The 26,560-nt window shown below is 42.1% G+C and overlaps 1 protein-coding gene across 9 annotated transcripts in view; it reads left to right on the top strand.

Annotated features, from left to right (window-relative positions):
• The window catches only part of PTK2 (protein tyrosine kinase 2), a 352,467-nt gene that overhangs the window by 125,519 nt on the left and 200,388 nt on the right, over positions 1-26,560 (top strand). For all 9 annotated transcript variants that reach the window (XM_026646750.1, XM_026646742.1, XM_029913965.1 and 6 more), the window contains 2 exons: positions 7,653-7,879; positions 24,728-24,894. In XM_026646750.1, the coding sequence (XP_026502535.1) occupies positions 7,685-7,879; positions 24,728-24,894 (362 nt within the window). In that variant the 5' untranslated portion in view covers positions 7,653-7,684. The remainder of the gene's footprint in view (positions 1-7,652; positions 7,880-24,727; positions 24,895-26,560) is intronic.

The raw sequence follows: 26,560 nt of genomic DNA, 5'->3' as shown, positions 1-26,560 counted from the left end.
CTGACCAAAACCAGCCACACCACCCTTCCACTCTTGCCTCAAGACCATCAATTCCCCCCCCCCCCCAAGTCCTGGACCATTAAATCCACCATTTGGAGCCCAGGTTTCAAAAGAAAACTTCACTTCTTCCCTTCAGATGACCTGCTTGCAGGCTACACAATACCTGGACAACTTCCTGATAATCTGTCTGTGCCTCTTCCATGGTACCAAAAAGAGCTCTTCTAAGAGCTTCCTGAGTGACAAATCTTCCACAGTAGCAGCAGAGAGGCTTAGAATTTAATGTCCATCAAAACCAAATTATTTCCTAGTGTTTTTTCCTCTAGGGCAAATTTGAGGAAACGTGGCCGGACAGTGTGGGAAAGTTTTCAAGTATGCATTGTCTTCCTATGTTGTACTTCCTACATGGACAGCCTGAATCTTTCATTCCTCGGTACTTCACACCAGTACTAAAATCACATAACACACCCCAACACAATTGCAACTTGCTACTATTTATTTAATGCTATAAATGGCTGAGCTTACAGGGACGTTGTCCCTTGGTGGATGCCAGTCACTGAATTCTAGGGTTGCCAGATGTCTGGTTTTCAACTGGAAAGTCCAGTTGAAAAGGGGACCTGGCAGTTCCCGGTCACCGGAGTAAACATGATCAGCCTCCTTGCTGAGAGGTGGGAAGAGTAGCAGCTGATCAGCTGCAGCTGCTCGCAGAGAACTGGTTGGCTCCCAGGCCTGGCTGCAGCCTCTCCAGCAGAGAGGTAGGTACTGGCACTGCCGCCTAGGGTTGCCAACTTTCTATTTGCAGAAAACCAAACAACCTTGCCCTGCCCCCTCCCCGAGACCACGCCCCCCACTCACTCCATCCGCCCTCCCCGCATTGCTCACTCTCCCCCACCCTCGCTCACTCACTCATTTTCACTGGGCTGGGGTAGGGAGTTGGGGTGCAAGAGGGAGTGAGGGCTCTGGCTGGGGGTGTGGGCTCTGGGGTGGGGCCGGGGATGAGGGGTTTGGGCTGCAGGAGGGGGCTCCAGGCTGGGGGATGGGGCCGAGGAGTTCAGAGTGTGGGAGAGGGCTCTAGGCTGGGGCAGGGGGTTGGAGTGTGGGAGCGGGTACGGGCTCTGGGCTGGGGGTGCAGGCTGCAGAGTGGGGTCACAAATCAGGGGTTCAGGGTGCGGAAGGAGGCTCTAGGCTGAGGGCAAGGGATTGAGAGTGCAGGAGGGAGCTCCGGGCTGAGGCAGAGGGGCTCAGAATGCAGGAGGGGGCTGGGGTATGGGAGGAGATGAAGGCTCTGTCTGGGAGTGCGGGCTCTGGGGTGGGGCTGGGGATGAGGGGTTTCGGGTGCGGGCTCAGGGTTGGAGCAGAGGGTTGGGGTGTGGGAGGGAGTTCGGGGTGTGGGCTCTGGGTGGCACTTAGGCGGCTCCCGGATGCGGCCGGCATGTCCCTCTGGCTCCTAGACGCAGGGGCGGCCAGGTGGCTCCGGGCGCTGCCCCCGCCTGCAGGCACCGCCCCCGCAGCTCCCACTGGCCAGCGCTCGGGGCGGGGCAGTGCGCCGAGCCCCTGTGGCCATCGCTGCACGTAGGAGCCTGAGGGACATGCTGGTCACTTCCGAGAGCCACGGAATCTGCCTTAGCCCCACTGCAGGTGGCCAACCGGACTTTTAAAGGCCCGGTCAGCACCACCAGGGTCCCTTTTGGTATCTAATAACACATAGAGAACATAATAACACATAGAAAAGAGGGGATGGGCCTTTAACCAAATTAGAGGAAGATTTTAAAACTTTTTTTTTTTTGGGGGGGGATATTAGTGATGGTGGTACTTCTCGCTTAAGGTAGATGCATGGAAACCTGTTTAACCCTCACTTAAATCAGTTTAGTTTAATTTAGTAGTTTACTAGTACATGCTAAACAAGGGTTAAATGGGTTTAAGTGCATGTACGTTAGGGGTGAGCTGTTTAACTACATAGACTTCAAATTAGTTTAGTTAAGACTGTACAGCTTTTCTAATATAGACAAGCCCCAAGTATTAGAACACAATTGCAAATAGATGCACATTGGGTAAATGTCAATATGTATTTGTATAATACCACACTGAATCTGCTCATTAGGTTTGCTTCATTTGAGTGTGCAATCAATTTTCTCTTTTAAAAAGAAACAAAGACTCTGAGAAGGTATTTGGGGAAAACCTACCTATAGAAGAGGTAAGACATTTAATGAACGCTCCTAAGGCTAGAGGTTTTTTCTACATGATTTTTCTGTGGAGAATTTTGTTGTAGAAAGGAATCAAGTATGAGAAAAAAGTTTTCCAAAAGGCAAAGAACAAATATTTCTTTTAAACCTCTCATTATGTTCTGTGTCTCATGAATCAGCACCATCTTGCTCAATCACACCAGCTTCCTGAGAGGGGGGAGTGAGCGATGGGGGCGGGGCAGAAGGAGCGAGCAGGGGGTGTGTCTTGGGAAGAGTTGGGGTGGAGCCTCAGGGGAAGATGTTAGCGAGGGGCAGGGCCCCGGGGGAAGAGGTGGGGCAGGGTGTTCGGTTTTCAGCAATTAAAAGTTGGCAACCCTACTGAATTCTACTGGGGCCCTCAGTGGCTCCCAGATCTCCATCCAGGATTTGTGTACACGGGGCATTTTCCAAACAAGTAACATTCTTAGTAGAAGCACTTTAAGACATATACTTTTCGTGGGTCTAGCAATAGAAATTCACAGATAGCATTATACTCCCAGCCCATGAGGCAAGGAGGTAAAAAGAATAGGCAAGCAAAACCAGAATAAAAGCAGCAGCCTGCCCACTTTTTCGTCTGTCTATAAAATTCTTTGCACAATGTAGAATAACAAAAAATGTGTAGGATACCTGCCACATTCTTGAGAGGATGAGGGAAAAGAAGTAGAATAACAAAAGCAGTTATCAGAAGGCAATTGTTTGTTTTCAACTGATTGCTTTTTCTCCCATCCTACATCTTGAATTTCTGACTCGAAAGTGGATGTAGCAAGATTTGTGATTGAAGAAAGAGGGACACTGTTACAAAAGCAAATGCACCTTTACCTCCCCAATGGTAGATGAATGCATGGTTAGTGACTGTGTAGAGAGAAGCAATTCAGAGTACCTCTGTGTAACACTGCTCATTAAATGGTCATTAAAACTATTCAAGAACCTTCTTAGCTTGGGGCCAAATCTGGCAAAGGAGAACTTGCATTCAGATAGATGGGTGGTGGAAGGAGTCATCTGTGTGTAAAATCACATGCAGACTATTCAGAGTTTTGATTTTCTATCATAGAATAGTATTATTAAAAATATCTCTGAATTCCAATTAAGATTCACACTCACCTTTAGGGTTTAGACACACAACTTAATACATTCAGGCTAAACTATTGTAGGGTTTAATAGTGCATATGAAAAAAATTGGAGAACTTTTGTTTTTTATGAAATGACACATTTTCTTTCAGATACAGGTGACACATAACACAATCTTGATCACTTAGAGGAACTAATATCTTTACTCAGTACAGGAAATTTAGAGTATGACTAAAACTGTAACAAGTAACCTGATACATTTTCATGTCAGTACTCAGAAGGGAGAAGCTTGATAAAGTTGAGTGCAACAACTTTACATTATCACCTATGTCTGAAGTGAAACTACTGTGTTTTCTAGGATGTAGTACATTATTTCTGGTCAATATTTCATTTTTTTCCTCATTTTGAATACAACAACAGACTGTTTTGCTGGTACAGCAGCAACACGTTTCTACAAGACCTTCATTTGTCTCTGTTGCATTAGCAATGCAGATAATCTAAAAGTTTAGTTTCCTCTCAATAACTTAAAAATTTGTCATCTAAAAGTAACTTAGAGAGCTTTGTAAAAGACTTTGAACATGGCAACAGAAAGAAATGAAGTCTGAATCTTGATTATAGCTGTGAAGAGGCAGGTGATTAGATTTTTAAGGGAGAAATGAATTTCATAGTTTTGAAGTGAAATGGCTAAGTCATTTATCTGAAAAGTGACCTAGCAGGGGCATAAACTCATATATCTGAACATCTTCAAGCCTAAGGTAGGAATCAGAGGATAGAAATAATTTTTATTATAATCCGTATAGATCTTTGTGAGACATTCAAGTGTTAATATGCAGTTGCAGTGTGAAGAATGACTAAAAAAGGTGGTTCAAATAGTATTTGAACGTACAAACAGGACATTCTGGGCCATCTACCCTTCTTTGTATAACAGATATTAAACCAATATAGTCCCAGTTTCGTGCCTCTTCTAATTTATTATTGAATTGACTCAAATTCATCAATATGATTATTGGAAAAGAAAAGATTTTTCTGAAAGAAAGCCCATTAAAGGACCACTATACCTATTCTATTTGTATTAATCATTTTTAAATCAATTGAAACGATTGATTTAATAATTTTTTAATTGTCTTAACTTTGTGACCCACATTGCTGGGAAATCCTTAAATCAAAGCACTAAGTCTTGATAGTGAGTTACATAACACTGAGCTTTATTGATCATGTCTGCATTATATGATTATTCACAAGCACTGACTCTTGTCCATGACCCACTCCTCTGGGAATAAGCAGTTCACAAAGGCTAGGATGAAGTGCATAAGAGGGAGATTGTGGTTTTGGTTGAGGCGGAAACGGTCTCTGGAAATGAGGTTCCAGAAAGGATTAGACTAATTCAGTCTTATCGCTTTTAGGGCATGCAGAAAGATGTCCTGTTGGAAAATACCCTCCAAATGTAACCAGAATGCTGCTGCTGATGATTTGCTTTGTTGTTGTTTTTATTAATCCTATAAGCAGGGAAAGTAAGAGGAGCAGAAGAATCCTGATAGTCCACTAGGCACCTCATTGTATCCTGATTTACCTGGGAAAGGCTTAGGTACTACCTTTCTGGACATTCTAAAAAATAAGAAGACAGCTATAATAGAATGTAGCCATCCTCTATTCCCCCCATACCCATGTGACACCCCCAAGCCATGCACACACTTTGAGCACTGTGGCAGAGTTGGATAAATCACCTGGCAATGACCTGCTGCATGATCTGATAAAAATCGAAACATCTCAGCAGGGCTACTTGATGCTAACAGTCCAGGGACTCTGCTTCTTGATGATCCATTTTTCTCCTCTCTCTGCTCCATTCTAGCATGTTGGTAGGATATTGAGAAATATTAGTGTTGCTGTCTAAAGAACCAGGAATTTGGAGAATAGGACTTCTACCTAAAACATTGCAGATATCGAACAAGAGGACAGTATAGCTAGACACACAACTTCAAATCCAAATGAGAGCGACTAGCATAATTGTAGACATGTCAGCCTTGATATTGTCCCATTCTAAAATATGGATACATTCGTTAATTAAATATTATGGAAATACGTCTCCATTTGTGCTTCAGATGATTTTTCATCCTTAGTAACTTAGTAGTTTTTCTGTTGAATACAAAGAGGGCTGAATTCGCACTGTAAACCAAAAATCTGTCAGGGGAATACAAAAACCAAGGCAGTTTTGAGTTTATACAAGTACAAATAAGCATATAATGCTGGTAATCTTATCTTTCTTTATAACTTAAAATAGCCAAACAAATGTTTTATAAACATTTTAACTGTTTTTGGGTTACATCCAACAGTACACTACCGGACGTTAGCACAGGGCAAAGTCTTACAGCCACATTATAAGCTCTTGAAAATAGGGGGCTGGTTTAATGGAAATGTTAATAGACCCATAATAAGAAATGTAACGTGTTGCTATAATTTAAAACCTATCAGAATTATTGTCCTTTTGGCACCTAATAAAAGAGGAAATTTAGGTTTTTAAACAAAATTACAATGAATCATAAAATGATTGAATTGTTATTAAAAACTGCTTTCTTATTTTTGGAATACTTTCTGTCAATCTTGGTTAACTCTCCAAAACATAGCCTTATACTGTGAAGCTTTCAATATTCCGTGTAGTTGAAAGGCAAAGTTAATGGCAAGATTCAGATTCTCTTACATTTGGTAGCACCTGGCTGCTCAGTGTAAGTAAAGGTATCAGAATTTGGCCTTACATTATTCGACCAAGGTCTGTCAGCTAAGAATAAAACCCAGCTGTCCTTACTCTCCATCCTTCTAGTCAGTAGACTTAAGAATATAGGTTTTCCTGAGATACCACAGTTTAACAGCGTTTTCTAGGGTATATATATTTTTTTTATTTTCATCCCTGCTTTTACTAGTGACCTTTCTCAAAACAAATCTGTGCAATATAACCAGAAGACAAACAAGTAAAATATCCTGCATATTTGTCCACAATTCAGTCACTTGTCCTTCAGAAGAGTGTTCTGAAGTGCTTTCAAAGCTCACATGAATTTCCCTAAATCCTATCCTCATATGAAACAGTAGTGGCTATGATATCCATCATTATTTCCCATTCTCTGGGACTGAAAACTCATTAGCATTTAATGATGAGGTAAAGAGTATTGTTAGAATTGGAGGGCTGTATCCTCAGATGTCTTTGCAGTCTGCATGAGATGCAATTCAACAAGCTATGTTAGTCTGCGGTTGGATGAATAGGAAGAAGGGGTTGGAGTTGTAGCAGCTTTCTTGATGGAGGGCATATGTCTACCATTTGTTACTCAAGCTGGTTTTCAAGCTGCAAATCATGTCTCATCCGCATCTGCTCATGGTTGACTTAAGAGCAGCAGCAACCTTTTCTTTCAGACCTTGCCACAATGATCCATGCCTTTCACCACCAGGCAGAATTATTCTAATGTGCTGTATGTGGGACTGTGCTTAAAGACCACTTAGAAACTTCAGCTATTACAAAATGCACTTCCATGCCACTTACTATGCAGTATTCCATGTAGCGGGCACATTATACTTTTTCTCCATAGTCAGTAGTGACTTCTTTTGGTTTCTGGATGAAGAACATGGGGTTGGTTTTGACCTACAGTATACAGTTCTAAATGGTTTGGGTCCTGACTATCTTATTTTTTCCTCACGCAATAATGTAACACTCACAATTAGCATATAGTTTTGATCTGTTAGAGCCTTAGTCTAAACAGGAGGGGCTGGTGACTGGACACTTCTTCTACAGATCCCTCAGTTGTGGGACATATCCAAATTGTTGACCTTCACAGAATGGTGCAAAGCTTATATAGAGGGCACTTCAGGATGTAGCCTTCCAATTTTGACAGGAATTACAGCCCTCCCACAGGTCTACAATCACAGTAAAACTAGAGCATGAGCTAATTCTTTATAATTTAGATACAACATGTCTGGTCTCTCAGACCTTTTTTAAGAGGGGTGGGTTGATAGAAGTATGAGGAAGTTGAGGGGAAATGATCTTGTTAATGGCAGAAGGAAAAACTTTTGTGGATATTGAATGGTTTGAAGAGAGAGAATTTTGTTTAGGGATGAGTCAGAGAGTTTTCCTGAATATTAATCCACTAGGATTTTTGTAAACATATTTTATAAAATATGTGTAATGGTTACAGCTTTGGGTAGCAGCTTGATAAGTAACAGTAAATTAAAATAAATAACTAATCCTTTAAGAGTCTGAGTTAAAAGTCTGAAAAACATCCTCTTTCTTTAGGATTTGCCATAAAGATTTTTATGTATATATGAAGCAGTGTGAGGTTGAGGTGCAACCAAAATAATTTATTTTCTCTTTTTCCCCTTTCCCAGAATATGACAGATACCTAGCATCTAGCAAAACGATGGCAGCAGCTTACCTTGATCCAAACTTGAATCATACACCAAGTTCAAGTGCAAAGACACACCTCAGTACTGGGGTGGAGCGTTCCCCAGGGGCCATGGAACGAGTCTTAAAGGTCTTCCATTACTTTGAAAGTAGCAGTGAGCCAACAACGTGGGCCAGTATTATCCGGCACGGAGATGCTACTGATGTCCGGGTGAGTCTGTTTCCAGAATTCTTATTCTCTAAAGGCTTGTGTATGTTAATATTAAGAAAGTGTGGCACAGACAATTCTAATGGCTAAGGAACACAGATGTTCTACAGTTTATTTTAAATCTTTATCTGACACATGCTGTGAATCATTTCAGGCAAAGCTTTAATTTCTAACAATTTTCTCAGAGAGAAGGCAGACGTGCAAATTGTACCTTAACTTGACAGGGCTGTTGACATTAATTTAGTTCTCATTTTCTGTGGCATAAAGACTTCAATATGGAAGAACAGCAACTGAGCTTGATCACACCTGCTTAGATTATTTTACCACTGTGTATTTCCAAAAAGGCATTGTGGGGACTGAGTGTGACTTAAGTGAGTAACAGAAAAAACTGTGAGAAGCAGACCCTTAAATTATTTATTCTGGAGTGGATGGCAGAATAGAATGAGCAGGGCTATATGGAAGGCACAAGTAGCAATCTAATATTAAGAGACCATTATTTTAAGATTTCCTGGAAGAGGATTCTCTCTTTGAGGTCTCAATGCTGTTTATTAAATTAAAGGAAGGAGCCAGAGAACATCTGAAAATGCAAGGATCAAATTCTTTACTTGCTTGGTGTCTTTGTTTTCCCCCAAATTCAGATTTTTCTGCGCGCCTCCCCCCCTCCCCTTTTTTTTTTTTTTTTTTTTTAATAATCCCTCTTCAAGTGACATATAATCAGGATCTGCTGAAGACAGGTAATGGGTAGGGCAGAAGACAAGGTTCAGAAGACCTGGGTTGTATTTCTAACTCCTATTGACATTTCTGCAAGAGAAAACTCTTATTAAAAAACCAAACAAAATGTGAAGAGTCTAGAATGCCCTCCCCTCTTCCCATGGTTTCTCTTAGCACTGCTGTGTATGGAAAGAATTAACAGCATTGTGAACCGAGGGTAAATTTTATGGCAGTAGTTGTAGACTTGCGAAATGCAAAGTTCCAGTGGAAATTACCCAGAAAATGTCTGAATCTTATCAATGTAATAAATTAGCACCTAGTGTTCAGAGGGATCTAGGGAAGCAGGCAAGGTATAGGAGCAGAAATCAGAGCCAGCCTTAGCATTTTTTTCATGTGGAACACTTTTTTGAAATTCTCCCTCCCCCTTTTAAAATGTCACCAATTCCTGTCCATGATTATCTTACCACCTAAGGGTCAACCTAAGTGGTGAATTTAGTTAGTGAAATTATTTGTTTAAACCCCAAATTAGCTCATTTTATATAAAATGTGTGTGTGTGTGTGTGTGTGTGTGTGTGGTGGGGGCATAAGGGGAGGGAAGGCAAGTGTTAAGAGGGTCATATCTCCGTGCCTCCTACTGCAGAAGTGGATACCAGCTGGTTATTCCTTTCAACACCAGCAATCTATTTACAATGCTTTAATTTTTCAAGGCTATCTTTGAATGGGGAGAGGGGCTAAAAACTGTTTCCCCCCCCAAATGAAAGCTAACATTCTTGTGTACATTTCTCATTCCCCAAATCAAAAGTGCCTATAGTTGTGGGATATGTTGGGTCCCAAGCACTAACTCTAATACTAGTAAATTCAAGAGTAAGCCCATATTCAGTTACTTGTGGCCATTTAAAGTACAACAATCAAAGTCTTAATTTTATAAAGGCTGAACAAATCAAAAAGTGTGTTTAAAAAAGAGAGAGAGAAAAAATAGGGCCCACATGACTCAATTAGAAGTTCTTTTTTGTTTGTTTCAGAATGACTTCTTGAGCATATCCAAAGCTTCAAGGCTTTTTCAGATGGCTGTGCAGGTTTTTTTTTTTAAAGTTTTCAAGTCTTTTAACCTGTCAGTCTGTTTTATGGGATCTTAGCAGGGGAACTTTTCCAGTTTTCAAAGGAAGTCTGTGAGTTCTCCTGGAAACCCCAAATCCTTCTATTAGAGGTATTTCTGCAGTTAAAGTGGTAGATGTTTGTGGCACGCACTAATGTCAAGGTGATGGCATTTCCTTTCCCACTTCCTGATATGTCCGATTCCCTAATAATTTTGGACTACCTTTATTTTTAACCAAATCAGGTTTACCTTTATCCATGGCAAGGGTGCATTTGACAGCTACTGCAGCCTCCTGTATTCCTGGAAGGGACTTTGGTTTTCTCTCAACCCTCTTAATACTTTTTCGTAAGGAATTGTTGCACTGATTTGTAAACCTTTTGGATTTTAATTCAGACTTTACCGGCTCAGGAACGATCTCTTTGAATCGGTTAAGGTATGTCCTTATCATAATCTGGTTTTGAAGATGGCTTTTCTAATAGCCATCACATCAGATAGAAGAGCGAGAGAGATTCAGGCTCTCAGAGCTGATTCCCATACATGCCTGCACTATTTCCCACAAGGATAAAATGTTCTTTCTCCTAAAACCAGTGGTGTGGTTAATAGTTTTTACTAGATATCCTTTTAATTTCAGTGAATCTCTCTATTTAATTCCCCATTATGTTTCCTAGGCCTGATTACTTAATGGGATTGGCTGTGTTGCACAGGCTGGGTGTGAAATGAGCCATTAGTATTTATTTGCACAGAACCAAACCATGACACAGACGACTTCCAGTTATGTGCCCTTTGGAGAAAAATTAAATGCCAGGCTATTTCTGTTCAAAGACAGCCAGAGTGGGTCAAAGCTTTGTGTCCTAGCCCGTAATCACTAGGCTGAAGTCCTGGCACAAGAAGGCCTAACAAGCAAATGGAAATAATTGGCACTTACTTTATCAGTTTATTATAATAATCAAAAGCCAATGTATATATGTGTATAAAAATCGTATCCATTTCCTATTCCTCTCACTCCATACTTGGTAACTCAATTGTCTTGTTAGATTGCTAGCTCTTCAGAGACTTTGTCTTCAGCACCTAGCATGATAAGGGCTCCTTCTGCAATAGAGGGGTAGCTGCTTCACGGGCTTGTCTCGGAAATGTGTCTGTTGCTGAAATTTGTAAGGCTGGTGCCTGGACTTTCATTCACACTTCTACAAAGTATTGTTTTCCTGGTGCTGGAGTCTGAGCAGTTGCTTGTTTCATGAGGGCAGTAATTCAGTCTCTTTCATTACTCCTTCCCTGTTCTCTCCTTGTTGCTTTCTACTGCTTACTAATATACAGTGGGCATCTCCAGGGCCAGTTAAGAAGGTTGTTCCGTAATACTCATGAGCGCGCTATCTGTCCCACTGGGCACGTTTGAAGGGAGTTGAGAACTGTTATTCAGGGGGCTCCAGAATCCCATCCTCTAGGTGCATGCTCCTGGAACCAAAATAGTTTTAATTTTTCCGTTTTATTAGTTAATTTTAATAGTGACATTTCCTGAACCATTTGGTTGCCAGTGGTGTTTTGGGGACTTCGAGATTATTGGCCTGCAGTTTGCTGTAAGCATTAAGGATTTTGTACAAAAACCTTTTCCTGGTCCTTTGTTTTGGCTGACTGGGGTGAAGAGGAGGAAACCCAAGAAGCCCTGTAGCAGCAGGGAGAAACCAAGCTGTGCCCAGACTGTCAACAAGATTCTCACTTGCAAATGCTACTACCACAGAGTCAAAGGCAGCAGCTGAATTTCTCCACTTCTTGACAGGAGTGGTTGGGTCTCAGCAGACAGCTGTGGGAATCAGGCACTACAGAGTATGCTGGACTGGCAAGACTCTCTCAGGCCCATACCCTACACTTGACTCAGGACTGCAGCAGTATCCCTCTAGGTCGTAAAAAGGTGTTTTTTGGGCTATGAGTGGAGAGATTGGTGTTCCACCTCAGACCAGCACGGACCCAGTGCAGATGGTCTCAAAGGGAGCCTTGGTAATTGTGACAGGTTGGATCACAGAAACCCCCTTGGGAGCTGCCACCTGATGTGCAAAGACTACCCCTGCTTCTGTTTTCCCTGCCAGCTCAGGACTCCAGCACCCTGTCTTGCTGAGCCAGACACTCCCGTCTGCTCCAGCACAGACCCAGGGTCTGAATCACTTGTCCCAAAGCTGCAAGTTTACCTGAAAACAGCTCACAAAAGTGTGCTTGTCCTTAGCACTCAGATGCCCAACTCCCAATGGGGTCTAAACCCAAATAAATCCGTTTTACCCTGTATAAAGCTTATACAGGGTAAACTCATAAATTGTTCGCCCTCTATAACACTGATAGAGAGATATGCACAGTTGTTTGCTCCCCCAGGTATTAATACATACTCTGAGTTAATTACTAAGTAGAAAGTGATTTTATTAAATACAGAAAGTAGGATCTAAGTGGTCCCAAGTAGCAACAGACAGAACAAAGTAAGTCACCAAACAAAATAAAATAAAATGCGCAAATCTATGTCTAATCAAACTAAATACAGATAAGTTCCTCACCAGTTCCAGAACGCTCCCTTTTACAGGCTAATCTCCTTTTAGCCTGGGTCCAGCAATCACTCTCACCCCCTGTAATTACTATCCTTTGTTCCAGTTTCCTTCAAGTATCCTGGGAGGGTGGAGAGGCTCCTTCTTTAGCCAGCTGAAGACAAAATGCAGGGGTCTCCCACGGGTTTAAATAGACTTTCTCTTGTGGGTGGAGACCGCCCCCCCCTCTCCTATGCAAAGTCCAGCTCCAAGATGGAGTTCTGGAGTCACCTGGGCAAGTCACATGTCCCTGCATGACTCAGTCTTTACAGGCCGAAGCCATTGTCCACATGGTCTCTTGTATGTCTCCAGGAAGATTTCTTATGTGGATTGGAGCATTCCAAGATGAATTGTTCCCCAAGTGTTTCCTGATCAGGTACTTAACCTTGCGAATTCCTTCCTAAAGAAGCTGACCAAATGCCTCACAAAGCTTACTTAGAAATCAAGCAAGTATACATAACTTTGAACACACAAATGGTGCCTGCATACAACTAGGGTGAACATAACCAGTAGATCATAACCCTTACATCGATATGTTACATGGCATATGTAGCAAAACCCTATTCCAGTTGTATCATACATACGTTTATAAGCACCCCCCATAAAGCCTTATGGGGTACACTGTCACAGTAATATCACAGCCCCTGCCATATACCTGACCTGGAAGGTCAGTCTGCTGTGTTTCTTCATGGGGTGCCCCCCTTACATGGGATGTATGATGGAACAGGATGGTGATGTTACTAGACCCTCACCTTTAGTCAGAAGAGGGGAACGTGCTCAGGCTAGAAGAGAGTGAGTCCTATACTGATTTCTCCTCCCTTTCATCATCTCTCTGAATTAAAACTAATGAAATATTTGGAAACGAGAGGGGAAAGGCACTGTCCAAATGGTAGAGAAGTCCATCCCTTGGATCCTGAGGTGGTATCCCAGGGAGATGGAGAACTATCGGACTCAATAAAGTCATATACTTGAGAGGTTATTTCCCCAGGAGTGTTCTTGAGCAAGTGTTCCAAAGGTAATTGCTCTAGACCCAAAAGAGAGTTTCTTCTTTGAGTGCTTGCTCATGTCGATTCCATTCTAGGTGGAGCTTCCCGTCAAAAATTGCCATGGCGCAAGTCACCCTTGCCCAGATGGTCTCCCAGATGTCAGTCCTCACCGGGGCCGGATCGCTCCCAGTCACGGCATCGGTCTCCATCTCCCTGGTACTGCTTGTTGGACAGGCACCAATCCTCGCCTTGCAGGTCGCCGATCATGGTCACTTGGCAGACTCAGGCCTCGACAGCTCCGCTCTGGTCGCTGGAAGGGCAGTGGTTTGACTCGGACCGGGAGTTCAGCCCCTTGCCAAGGAGGGGTGGTTCGCTGCCGACCCGCGAAGCTGGCACGGCGCCTGCAGCGACAACGTGGCAACAGCAAAGTGGCCTGCTCAATGGCTATACAGGAACCTGTGGGGCATGCCCGTAATGCCGGGCCTGTATTCCCACCAGTCCTCCTTGGCTGCCTTGGACAAACTGCCTCCAGCACCGCTGTCACCTGAGTCGGAACATGGTACCGAATCTGACGTGGGGGCAGCGCATCAGACTCCAGCACCTAAGGCGCAATCCCCGGAGAAGGAAGGGGAACCCGCTTCTCCCCGGCGGTGCACTCATCATAGTCGTCTTCGGACAAAGAGGTGGCGGGTCTCTCCCAAACGGGCAGCCCTCCCCCCCGGAAAAATTCAAGGAGCCCCAGGCCCTCCTTAAGAGGGTGACTACCAACTTCAACTTGAAAATTGAGGATGTCGCGGAGGAGTCCAATGACCTCTTTAACATTATATCCTCCTCCATCCCGGCCCAGGTCACCCTGACCATCCACCCAGGGGTCCTTAAGATTGCCAAATCGCTGTGGCAGACCTCTCCCTCTTCAATTCTGCCTACTTCTAAGAAGGCAGAAAAGAAGTATTATGTCCCTGCAAAAGAGTTCGAATATCTGTATAAACACCCTCCAGCGGCGTTACTGGTTGTGTCCGCTGTTAATAAAAGGGACAGGCAGGGCCAAGTCACTGGCATGTTGAAAACAGAGACGCCGGGAGATTGGACTTATTTGGCAGAAAAATTTATTCGACTGCAAGCCTGCCATTTTTGGTGTCTAATCACCAGGCCCTGTTAGGCAGGTACAGTGTTAACCTGTGGGCCTACCTTAACAAATTCCAGGAGGTCCTCCTTCAGGACCAAGCCCAGGAGTTCGCCACTTTAGTGGACGAAAGCACAGCGGTGGCAAGGGGTCCCTTCAGATGGCCTGGGACACTCCACGGTGGCCATGAGGCGCAGCTCCTGGTTGCAGTCCTCCAGGTTATCCCAGGAAATGCAGGCCACTATACAGGACCTCCGGTTTGAGTGAACGGGGCTCTTCTCTGAGCTCACGGCCTCGAGACTCCATGGCCTTTAAAGACTCCTGTGTCACCCTCCTGCTCCTTGGGCCTCCATACTCCTCAGCAGGCCAGGAAGCCGTTTCGCCCTCTGCCACCACAGTCTAGGACCTGGGGGACTCCCCGGCTGGGCATCTACAGGAGAAAGGATAGAGACGACGAGTCTAAACAGCAACACCCGTCATCTTCCTGTTTGTCTGCTCAGCCTGGCCCTTCCAGAAACCAAGGAGGCCAGAAGCAATCATTTTGAGGATGCACTCGAGGACAATGCCCTACTCACCTCCCAGAATCCACCCTCTCACTCTTGCCTCAACTGCCTCCACCCCTTCCAGTCACCATGGTCTCAGCTGACCTCAGACCGTTGGGTGCTCAAAATAATATCCTGAGGTTACACCCTGCAGTTCGTGGCAGACCCTCCCTCTCACCCCCCTTCCCCATCCCTTTTCAGGGACCCTTCTCATGAGCTACTCCTCGTCCAAGAGGTTGAGAACTTCCTGCATCTGGGGGCGGTGAAGGAGATCCCTCGAGACATGAAAGGAAAGGGGTTCTTCTACTGCTACTTCCTGATCCCAAAAACCAAAAAGGGCCTCAGAACCATTTTGGACCTGCATCATCTCAACAAATCTCTCAAAGTTGAAGTTTCGCATGGTCTCCCTGGCCTCCATCATCCCCTCCCTGGATCTGGGAGATTAGTATGCCGCCCATGACTTGAAGGATATGTATTTCCATTTTCCCGGGGCACGGGCACGTCCATAGTTTTACTCTGGGCCAGCACCATTTCCAATTCACAGCATTGTCATTCAGTCTCTTGTCAGCTCCAATGGTGTTCACAAAGTGCATAGCACCAGTGGCTGCTTACCTAAGGCGCCGGGGTGTTCAAATTTACCTGTACCTCTACAATTGACTAATAAGGGTCAGACATGGGATCAGGTGCGGCAGCATCTCGGTGAGATTTGTTCCACGTGTCGCAATCTGGGGCTGTTAATAAACGAGAAAAAGTTGACCCTAAGTCCAGTGCAATGCATAGAGTTCATTGGACTGGTCCTCTCTTCGCCTCAGGCCTGAGCCTTCCTCCCCAAGTCTCGGTTCCAAGCCACAGCGGACCTCATCTCGTGCATACAAGCCCACTCTCTCACCACCGCTCACATGTGCCTGCGATTGTTGGGCCACATGGCGGCCTGCACTTATGTGGTCCGACACACGTGGCTCGGTCTCAGGCCCCTGCAAGCAGGGCTGGCATTGGTCTGTGTCCCCAACAGACACCACATGAGCGGGTTGTCAGGGTCCCGGACCACATACAGTCATCACTCACCTAATGGCAGAATCCTGCATTGAAGACCCTTGTCTCCAATGCCTCGGACCTGGGGTTGGGCGCCCACCTGGACGATCTCAGCACACAAGGCCACTGGTCAAGTCACGATTGCTCCCTACTCATCAATGTCAGGGAGCTTAGAGCGGTTCGCCTTGTGACGTTGCACTCCATATGATTTTATGAAAATATGCTAATGAGTGTGAATATATTGTAACTGGAAAATGCTTCATGCAAAAGGTCTCTTGTAAGGTGGTATTACAAATCTTACAATCTACTAATTGTGGTCATCCTATTTGTATAAATGTATCATTCTTGTATCTGAAACTAGAAATATGAAATATAACTCTGAGGTCCTATTGTAATTATACAAAGTGTGGGCCATTAATGGTGGTTTGGAATCTTGATGGCTCCCATCAACTAGGACAATTGGTTGTAAATGGATCTGTTTACTTACAAGCCTTCTTGTGAGTCAGGCCAGGAAGAATGAAGGCTTGGGGTCTCACAGGACATGTGACTATGTCACCTGGTACTGGAATCCATCTTAAACCTGGTGCTTTTCCATTTAGAAGGAGAGGTTGGGACCCAAAGAGACAAAAGATTCCCGCCTTGTGCCAAAGCTATATAAGGGGGTGGAACAGAATAAAGGAGGCTGCAGTCATGAGAAATCCCCTAGCTACCACCTGAGCTGGAACAAGGACTGTACCAGGGGAAAGAATTGGGCCCAGACTAGAAAGGTGTCTAGTCTGTGAAAGAAGCATCTCTGAGGGTGAGATTTACCTGTATTCAGTTTCCTACTGTATTAGGCTTAGACTTGCGTGTTTTGTTTTATTTTGCTTGGTAACTTACTTTGTTCTGTTTGTTATTACTTCCACCTAAATCCTACTTTTTATATTTAATAAAATCACTTTTGCTTATTAATTAACCCAGAGTAAGTAAGTAATACCTGGGGGAGCAAACAGCTGTGCATATCTCTCTATCAGTGTTATAGAGGGCGGACAATTTATGAGTTTACCCTGTATAAGCTTTATACAGAGTAAAACGGATTTATTTGGGGTTTGGATCCCAGTGGAAGTTGGGTGTCTGGGTGCTGGAGATAGGAGCACTTCTTAAGCGGTTTTCAGTTAAGTCTGCAGCTTTGGGGCGCGTGGTTCAGACCCTGGGTCTGTGCGGGAGCAGACGGGCTTGTCTGGCTCAACAAGGCAGGGTTCTGGAGGCCCAAACTGGCACAGAAAATGGGCTCAGAGTTAGTCTCAGCACATCAGGTGAGTCTCCCAAGGGGGTCTCTGTGATCGAACCCATCACATGCCTATCCTGCCAAGCCTTCCTATCTCACATAAAAAGCAGGGTGGTCCAGATCCTGATGGACAATACAGCAGCCATGATCTATATCAACAAGCAAGGCGGAGCCAGATTGTCTGCCCTTTGCCAAGAAGCTCACAGGCTCTGGGACTTCTGTGTACAACATGGTATCCATCTCATAGCTGCACACCTCCCCGGGGCCAGGAACGCTTTGGCAGATCACTTCAGCAGGACCTTTTTGTCCATCCGGAAGTGGTCAGCATCATCTTCCAGAGGTGGGGGACTCCCCAGGTGGACCTGTTCGCGTCCAGGCAGAACAGGAAATGCTCCGTTTTCTGCTTGATATGGGGAATCGATAGAGGCTCCCTGTCGGACACTTTTCTACTCCCATGGTTGGGGGATCTGTTGTACACCTTCCCCCTAGTGGTGTTAATTGATTAGGGCTTCTAGAGAATACCACAATACAAATAATGAATAATAATGATGATGGTAATAAAAGGGCCAGAAGTGAATAGAACTAACTTGAATTACACTGGCTGAGGGTCTGGCCCTGTTTTCAGTTTTTTAAAGCAATTACAGCAACAGCTGAGATTGTTTACAAAATTGATTTGGGGTTCCTTTAGCTCTGTGCCTCGTCATGTGTGCACTTCCTAAATAAGCTGCTCTTTGTGTTGCTGAGCTAGAAAGATTCATACAACAAACCCATAGAAACAAACATACAGGCTACAGAAGAGGTATCTAAACCTTGCAACACAGAGGGATATGGTGGCAATTTGCCAGGAGCCTGAAGTAATTTGCATTTGTGTACGTAAATGTTTTTATCTATTAAATACATGTAGCCATATATTCTTCTGTCTTTCTTGATAGACAAATATAAATAGCTGGTTTGAGATCACTAGCAATAAAACTGATAGTTGATCTGCATTGTTCTCATCCAGTAGTTACAGGGAGAGGCAATGCTCAAATTAGAAAACTTAGGAGTTGCTGTGTCCCTGGCTCTCAGCCACAATCATCCTGAAAAAATCTTTTCCTCCCTCTGCATGCTACTATTGTCCAAGTTAAAGTGGATTCTCCTTCTACCTTTCAACTCCCCTGTCCTGACCAAGAAATACAGTAAAATGGGGGGACATAAATAATTAAGGCAATTTTCTAAGCTGTGCCTTGCCTTGTTTTTCTCCTCCTACAATTCATTTAAATCTTTCTATTGCTTTTTCTTCCTCCTTGTCTCTTTCTCTTTCCCTCTCTGATCTTTCTATTTCCCAAACTCTGTCCTTCCATGGCGGTTCCTAGTCTGTCTCCACTTCCATTGCTTGGTTCTCTCCCACAAAGTCTGTGTTCTTCCATTCCTGTCTTGGTTGGCTTTCCTCACAATGTCTACTCCTCCCCTGGCGCCCCAAGGTCTCCCTCTGCATTTGGTTCTTGGACCATTTTTTGGATATTCCTATACCATGGCTTGTAGTTTTGGGTGAATGCAACAGTTAAGGAGACCTGAGAATGTGATCTGGTGACGCAATTTACCGGGGCAGAAAGGAAGATGGCTTTAGTGCATTGAGAGCCAACTATAAGGGGCAGTAGGACAAGATTAATGTGATAATACAATGTATTATTATTAGTAGTAGTTTCTGTGTATACAATAATACATAGAAACCGTTGGTCTTTCTGTCATTTTGTGAAATAATCCGGGGAAAAATGTAGTATTTAGAAGAGGGCTTGGACACAGAGGAGACTTCCTGCACATCTGATGAGAATGGCTCAGATGATATGGACTTGGGCCTTTCATCATTTGGTAGTGCCAAAATGCAGACCAAACTTAAAACCAACCCTGAGGTGGCTTTATTGGTCAATAGAGAGAACCATTCCATCTCCCGCACAGGACAGATCTGTCTGGAAATTGCTTCTACACATTAATAGTGACCCGTCTACTGTTGAAACTGTGGAGCTGTGTTTGAGTGATAGCAACAGCCCAAATGACAGAACAATTTGTCAGACTAACTACTTATTAAGAAATATGAGACTCATTCTTGAGCATTATTGGTAAATGAGCTAGAAAGTAGGTACCCTCTACTGTTCAATAAGTATCTCATTTTTCTTGTTTTGTATTTAGTACATGCCCACATAATGGATGGGTACCTGAGCCAGGTGACAGGACATAACTGTGCTCCTTCCAAGTGAAATATACACTTATCGAGTAAAGATCTATAGAAATAGCACTATGAACATAAATCGATAGTCCTGTGTCCAGAAGCAACTATGAATGGCCCCCTTTTGTATCACAATAATGAGGCTAATTACTACTGCTACTACTGAACAAAAATATCTTTGGTGTATAAATTGCATATTGTTACGTTTCTTACGTTGATGTAAAGCACTCTGAGATCCTCGGATGACAAGCAAAAGGCAAAATATTTTGATTAAAACAATATAATTATTTTTCAGTAAAATGTCAATAATTTTCAATAAGTCCTGGAACACTGGGGAAGTTCCAGAAGACTAGAAGAAAGCTAATGTTGTGCAAATATTTTAAAAGGGTTGACAGGATGACCCAGGTATTTATAGCCTGTCAGTCTGACATTGATTCCAGGCAAGATTATGGAGTGGCTGATACAGGATTCAATTAATAAAGCATTAAAGGAGGGTAATATAATGAATGCCAGTCAACATGGGTTTATGGAAAAAAGATCCTGGCAAACTAACTTAATATCTTTTTTAATGAGATGACAAGTTTGGTTGATAAAGGTAATAGTGTTGATGTAATAGACTTCTGTAAGCATTCTCTTGGTTCTGCATGTCATTTTGATTAAAAAACTAGAGGATATAAAATTAACATGGCACACATTAAGTGGATTGAATGATGGCTAACTGAGAGATCTCAAAATGTAATTGTAAATACAGAATCATCAAGTGAGTGTGTTTCTTGTGAGGTACTGCAGGGATCAGTTCTTGGCCTAAGCTATTTATTATTTTTATCAGTAACCTGGAAGAAAACATAAAATCATCACTGATAAAGTTTGCAGATGACACAAAAATTGGGGGAGTGGTAAATAATGAAGGGGACAGGTCTGTAAGACTGAGTGATGTGGATTGCGTGGTAAACTGTATGCAAGAAACAATACATGTTTTAATGCAGTTAAATGTCTAGGACCAAAGAATGTAGGCCATACTTACACAGTGGGGGACACTCTCTTAGGAAGCAGTGGCTCTAAAAAAAGATTTGGGGTTGTGCTTGATAATCAGCTGAACATGAGCTCCCAGTGCGACGCTGCAACTAAAAGGGCTAATGTGATCCTTGGATCCATAAACAGGGAAATCTCAAGTAAGAGTAGTGAGGTTATTTTACCTGTGTATTTAGCACTGGTGCAACCACTGCAGGAATACTGTGTCCAGTTCTGGTGTCCACAATTCAAGAAGGATGTTGATAAATTGGAGATGGTTCAGAGAAGAGCCACAAGAATGACTAGTGATAGACTCAAAGAGCTCAAGCTATTTAGCTTAACAAAGAGAAGTTTAAGGGATGACTTGATTACCGTCAGTAAGCACCTACATGGGGAACAAATATTTAATAATAGGCTTCTTCAGTTTAGCCGCGAAAGATATAACATGATCTAATGGTTGGACTTTGAAGCTACACAAATTCAGACTGGAAATATGGTATAAATTTTTGACTGTGAGGGTATTTAACCATTGGAACAGTTTACGAAGGGTTGTGGTGGTTCTCCATCACTGACAATTTTTTAATCAAGATTGGATGTTTTTCTAACAGATATGCTCTAGGAATTAATTTGGGGAAGTTCTATGTCTTGTACGGAGGTTAAACTAGATCAGCAGTTCTCAAACTGTGGATCGGGACCCCAAAGTGGGTCGTGACCCTGTTTTAATGGGGTCCCCAGGGCTGGTGTTAGACTTGCTGGGCCCCGGGGCCAAAGCCAAAGGCCGGGCCCCACCATCCGGGGCTTCAGGTTTCAGGCCCCCCAGCTGGGGCAGCAGGGCTCATGCGTCCTGGGGGTTTGTTGTCAGAAGGGGTTCGCGGTGCAATGAAGTTTGAGAACCCCTGAACTAGATGATCATAATTGTCCCTTTTGGCTTTGGAATCTATGACTAGATGTTGTGTGGCTAAATCCTACTGCAGTAAGCATGAATGTGGGCATTCCACAGTTGTTGTTTTTCCTATGGAAATTTTAAATCTGACTTATTTGAAGCTTTGGAGTCCAGTCCAGTTCAATTCTTAATTCAAACTTCCTGCATGAAACTTTAGCACTCTTATAGCACTTTGAGTGTATAAAGTGCTGCATTAACATTAACTCTTATAATGTACCTATGTGGGAGATAAATATATTCCTTAACTGGGAAACTGATAAGGTGGAATGTACTCAAGGCCACACAATGGTTGTTGATAGAGTCAGGATTGGAACTCAGGTGTTCCTTACCTACAGTCCTGGTCCTAGAACACACTGTACTGTTCCATTGGTCATACCTAAGCTTGTGAAATTTTCAGATATCACTGTGGTTAGAGTGTCAAGCATTTAGTCATGGCTTACTTCAGGGTGTTTTAGTTCCTACTGTACAGTTGTTAAGCAGTTAAACTGTCTGAAAACCTCTGATTAAACATTCTAATCACTATTATAAAGAGCATCAGGCATGCTTGTGGCAAGGTTTCCCAACTTGTGAAATCTCTTGTTAGCATGAAAGACAGAGAAGCTGTCATCCATGCACAAGTTATGGCAATTGCTTTTGTCTGGTATTGGAAGTGTCTCTAGACAGTCTGGGGAGGCTTTCCAGAATTCCAGGACTTTCCCTGCATTATTTAACAAGGGTCAGAGTTGAGTACACTGGCCCAAATTATGGCTGCCCTGCCAGTAAAGCTCTTGAATGTTTAATCTTTTGCTGCTTTGTAACACTAGCAGGCTAAAACAAAATCCTGCTCTACTCTGTGGGAATTTACTAGATTATATGCATGTAGCTGTTTCTCACACAGGGACAGATCCTCACTTAGTGTAAATTGTTGTTGCTCAATGGAGGTGTCCTGATTTATTCAAGGTGAGGATCTAGCTCCAAATAGTTGAAATTAAACTTTTTAAATTTTTTTGTGTGTAAAATGAATGAACTCTCTATATTAAAAGCTTGAGTGTCTCGATCACATTATTTTCTTATTTTTCCATTTTTGGGTCAAGCTGTAGTATTGGAATAGTCTAAGGACGCCTGATAGCAAAATGCTATATTTATTTTGATTTGTAGTATGCACCAGTTCTTGTGCTCTGCATAAATGTACAAGTTTGTAAAATAATAATTACAGTAAAGGTTGTCTTAATTTCCTTCTTCAGTATATTTAATTTTTGATAAATGTATTTAAGTTAATTTATTAGATTGTAAAAAGTACTTCTCATCAGTTTACTATACTTGAGAAGAGAGGTGAATCCATTTTACTTATCCATCTATTAAGTTGTATTTACCTTTCATCTCCATTCTCCAGATGTTTTCTAAATTTCTCACTGAATGGCCTACCTCTGCTTGTTTACTTTTCTGTGAAATGTTCTAGATAAAATTTGTTCTCACTTTATAGAATAATACAAAAACAAAAAATCATAATATGTATTTAGAGTTTAAGCTCTCAGGCTGGGACATGTTATTTAACTCAGCTAACCTGTTGTACAGCAGTATAGTACAGTACCATGTATACAAACTGTTATCTATGTACTCAACTTGTGTATTTATTGACAATTTTTTCAATTCAAAAGAATACTGTCTTGATATTTACTTGATTTTGGTGCAAAAACGGAAGAGCTATTGTGCTTTTCTGGAATAAGGTTGAGAAATATTTTGTGTTCTTAAATTGAGACTGGGATTTCAAAGGGATTTAGGCACCCAGCTCCCACTGGCTTTCCATGAGAATTAGGCACTTGATTTCCTGGGCCCCATTAGAAAATACCAGGCTGATAGTTAGAGAAGCTCTTGAATCTCCTCCTCATTTCTTTTCTGGCCACATACTTGATTATCTACTGTAGCAGTTTCTGACTTTGGCTTATCTGTCAATATTTTTAATGCTTTGTTGGTGTGGAAAATATCCAATTTTGCCTTGACTCCATTTCCCAAACTCATCTTTGTCATATTTCAGTTTGAGTATAACTGCCTTTTCAGAACATTGACCCCTATTTTCATTATTGACAAAAGACTGTCCTTCATGGGCAGATTTCTGAAATGAGCTCTGCATGTTTTGCACTTTATTTGTGTGACCTTCAGAAAAAAGTATGCTTGCCAAAATGTCAGGCTTTACTTACGCAGAAATTGCCCTTAGTGTAAGGAGGGGGTTAAATATTTCCCTTTGTACATCTAAGTACTCTTGGAAGTAGCACTGCTCTTTGTAACCCTGAATATGAGCAACTGTACTCTGCAGTATTTGGTACAGTATATAAACAGCCGTACATAAAAGCAGGCTTCTGTTAAATGTAAAAAACAAACTTCATCAGCTTTAGCACCCTTGTGGTCAGTACCTCAATAGCAAAGCTAAGTGGGACATTAGCATACTATTTAATTTGTCTTGCCTTTCCTGTTTGTAGGCCCCACATCATCTTCACCCCTGTTGCACCTCAGCAAACACTATGCTACTGATGGCTCATCAACCAAAGATTTTGCTGGGCTAGAGACCCCCATAAGGGTCAGATTTTTATAGTATTGCACAGTTTCAAAAGTTGTTTTTCAATCATTTAAACCCTTTGGGATATAAAATAATGAACTTTGCAAAACTGCCCTATATTGTACACACTGTTACTTACGTAACCCCTGTAGTCCTGCTCCCACTCCTGTGGGACTCTGTGGCAGATACCTGTGGACTTTTCTTGGACTCTGACTATTCCTTGCCTGGAGTTAGTCTAAACTATAATTTATGAAAGGACAAACCTGGGGTACAATTTTTCTGTTAGAAAAATCTACCTGAGTAGATGCCTCTTGCTTAGGAAATGTTTCTGCTATGGTAGAGATTAATGTTGACCCTCAAGGACAAGTTAGATGGAAAAATCAAGGGTTCATGAATGAATTAACCTTTTACTAAATCCTGTTTGCTCAGGCACAAAAGAAGAGGAAAGCTTCTGACTGTTTCCCTAACGTAGGTGGGGAGTGACTGTCAAGATTTGCGGAAGAGTTAGAAATATTTAACAAGTAAAAGGTGTTGTGGTTTTTTTTTTTAATCTGCAAATCTGCCCTTTTTCCTCCCCAGCATTTTCCCTATGTAGAGCATATAGTGGCTCAGTTTTGGTAAGATACATGACTGGTACAGATTCATGTAAAATCATATAACTAAAAATTCAGAACTGGAATTACGGTTTAAAAATTAGTAACTTATTTTCTTGCACTCCTAATAAATGTAGCTATGTCGGATCCATTGATTAGCCCTTTGTATAAAGTATGAGATATGGTTACCCTTTACAGGCATGAACAAAAAGTTTTATAACAAAATGTGCATTTTTGTGTGTTTTAGGGCATAATTCAGAAGATAGTGGACAGTCACAAAGTAAAGAATGTGGCCTGTTATGGATTACGGCTCAGTCACCTGCAATCTGAGGAGGTCCACTGGCTACATCTGGACATGGGTGTATCCAATGTGAGGGAGAGGTTTGAATTAGCCCACCCTCCAGAGGAATGGAAGTAAGATTATAAACCTGTTCAGTTTCAAAATCAAATCATCATGTTCTGTTTGCCATAAACTTTGTATAATCTTTTATTTTATAAAGAAAATCCTCTTGCAGAACTCCTGAGAATAGGGCTAGTAGAAAGGGAGACAGCTGCCTATAGTTACCCAGCAAAAAGCCAGAAGAAATGAGAAGGTGCCCTGGTATTCCAGAGGAAAGGCTCATTGGCTAGAAGGGAATTCTGCCAACTGTGAAGAGCTGATAAGTCTAATTTGAGCCTGCAAACCTTAGAGTGGGATAAGAGTAGGATGAGACTTGCTAAATATGTAGTAGGCCCAGTGAATCATAACATTTAATTGTATCCCTGTTTTAAGCATAAAAATGCTGTGATGCATTTAAAAAATACTTCTAAAAGGGCATTTTATATTCTCTTTAAAAGAAATTAGGGAAGTGTTGTTAAGCTTCATATAATGCAGCTATCATTTAACCAAGACAAATGTTAATTACTCCTGTTTAGAAATGTACAAATTTAGAATGGGTTAAGATTCTCCAGGTGAGATTTAATTGCCAAATCTGTTCTTAATATACAAACCAGAGAAGAATGCAGCTCAGTCTGTCTTAAATGGCTTGCTTCTGCAGTGCTAATAGAAGTAAAAAGCAGTAGGAAAACTCTTTGTCAGAAAAGTGAAGAGATATATATCTGAATAAATACATGGAGCAGATCTACAGAATAAGAAATGTTCATAATCAGTTAATTCAGGTAAATCCTACCACTTGTGTTATGCAGGAGGTCAAACTCAGATGATCACAGTGATCCCTTCTGGCCATATAATCTCTGAATATAATCAGTTTTCTGACCATAACACACTTTACACAGGATTACTAGTCATTTAAAAACCCACAAATATGTTCTTCTGAAGAACTGCAGTAGAGTTAACAGTCTGCACGTAATTTCTTGAAACTTAAATTGCTAGATAATTTACTAGTAAATGCTTACCACATCTAGCAAATCTGATCCTGTGAGTTTATTATTTCCCTTTTAGGGGGTAGCCTGGATTAGCCTGTCACACTAAATGAGAAAGTTTAAAACATTGGTGTCAGAAATATTGCACATTTTCTTCTGCGTACATGACATTTCAGGGCTTCCTGTATGCTTTAATGATGCAGATTGATTATTTTTTTCAAGCAAATTATCATAAATAATACTTTGAAGTGTCTTTGGGGGGGGGGGAATATTCTGTTCACATAATATGACCAGAACCAAATATGAGATATGAATAATTTATGCAATGGATATTTCTTACCTATTGTAAAAGTGCCAGTTTCATTTATATTATGTGATGCAACCCATATGTTACATATTACAAAACAAAGTTAATCAGTTTTAAAAGGAAAGTTAGATAATTGTTTTGAAGTTTGGATAAAGGGATTGTATAAAAACCTCAGACAAGTGTCATAAGATATAAATTATTCAGTACATCTCCAGAGTGCCATTTTATGCTTTATCGAATGCAAGCAGCCTGACGTACCTTTTAAACCCATAGAGATTTGCTTTGAATAATCAAAATGTTGCTGTCATATTTGTAATACTATAAAACAGAGCATTTAGGATCAGATGACAGTACTTGTTAAAATATTTAGATTAGCAGAGTAAGAGAGAAGTCCTGGAATGGTGCTTGAAT

The sequence above is a fragment of the Terrapene carolina genome, unplaced genomic scaffold (assembly GCF_002925995.2).
Source record: "Terrapene carolina triunguis isolate 2854851 unplaced genomic scaffold, T_m_triunguis-2.0 Scaffold58, whole genome shotgun sequence".
In the NCBI taxonomy this organism is placed as follows: Eukaryota; Metazoa; Chordata; order Testudines; family Emydidae; genus Terrapene; species Terrapene triunguis.
The sequence above is the reverse complement of the archived record's forward strand: the minus strand, read 5'-3'. Positions and strand labels throughout refer to the sequence as shown.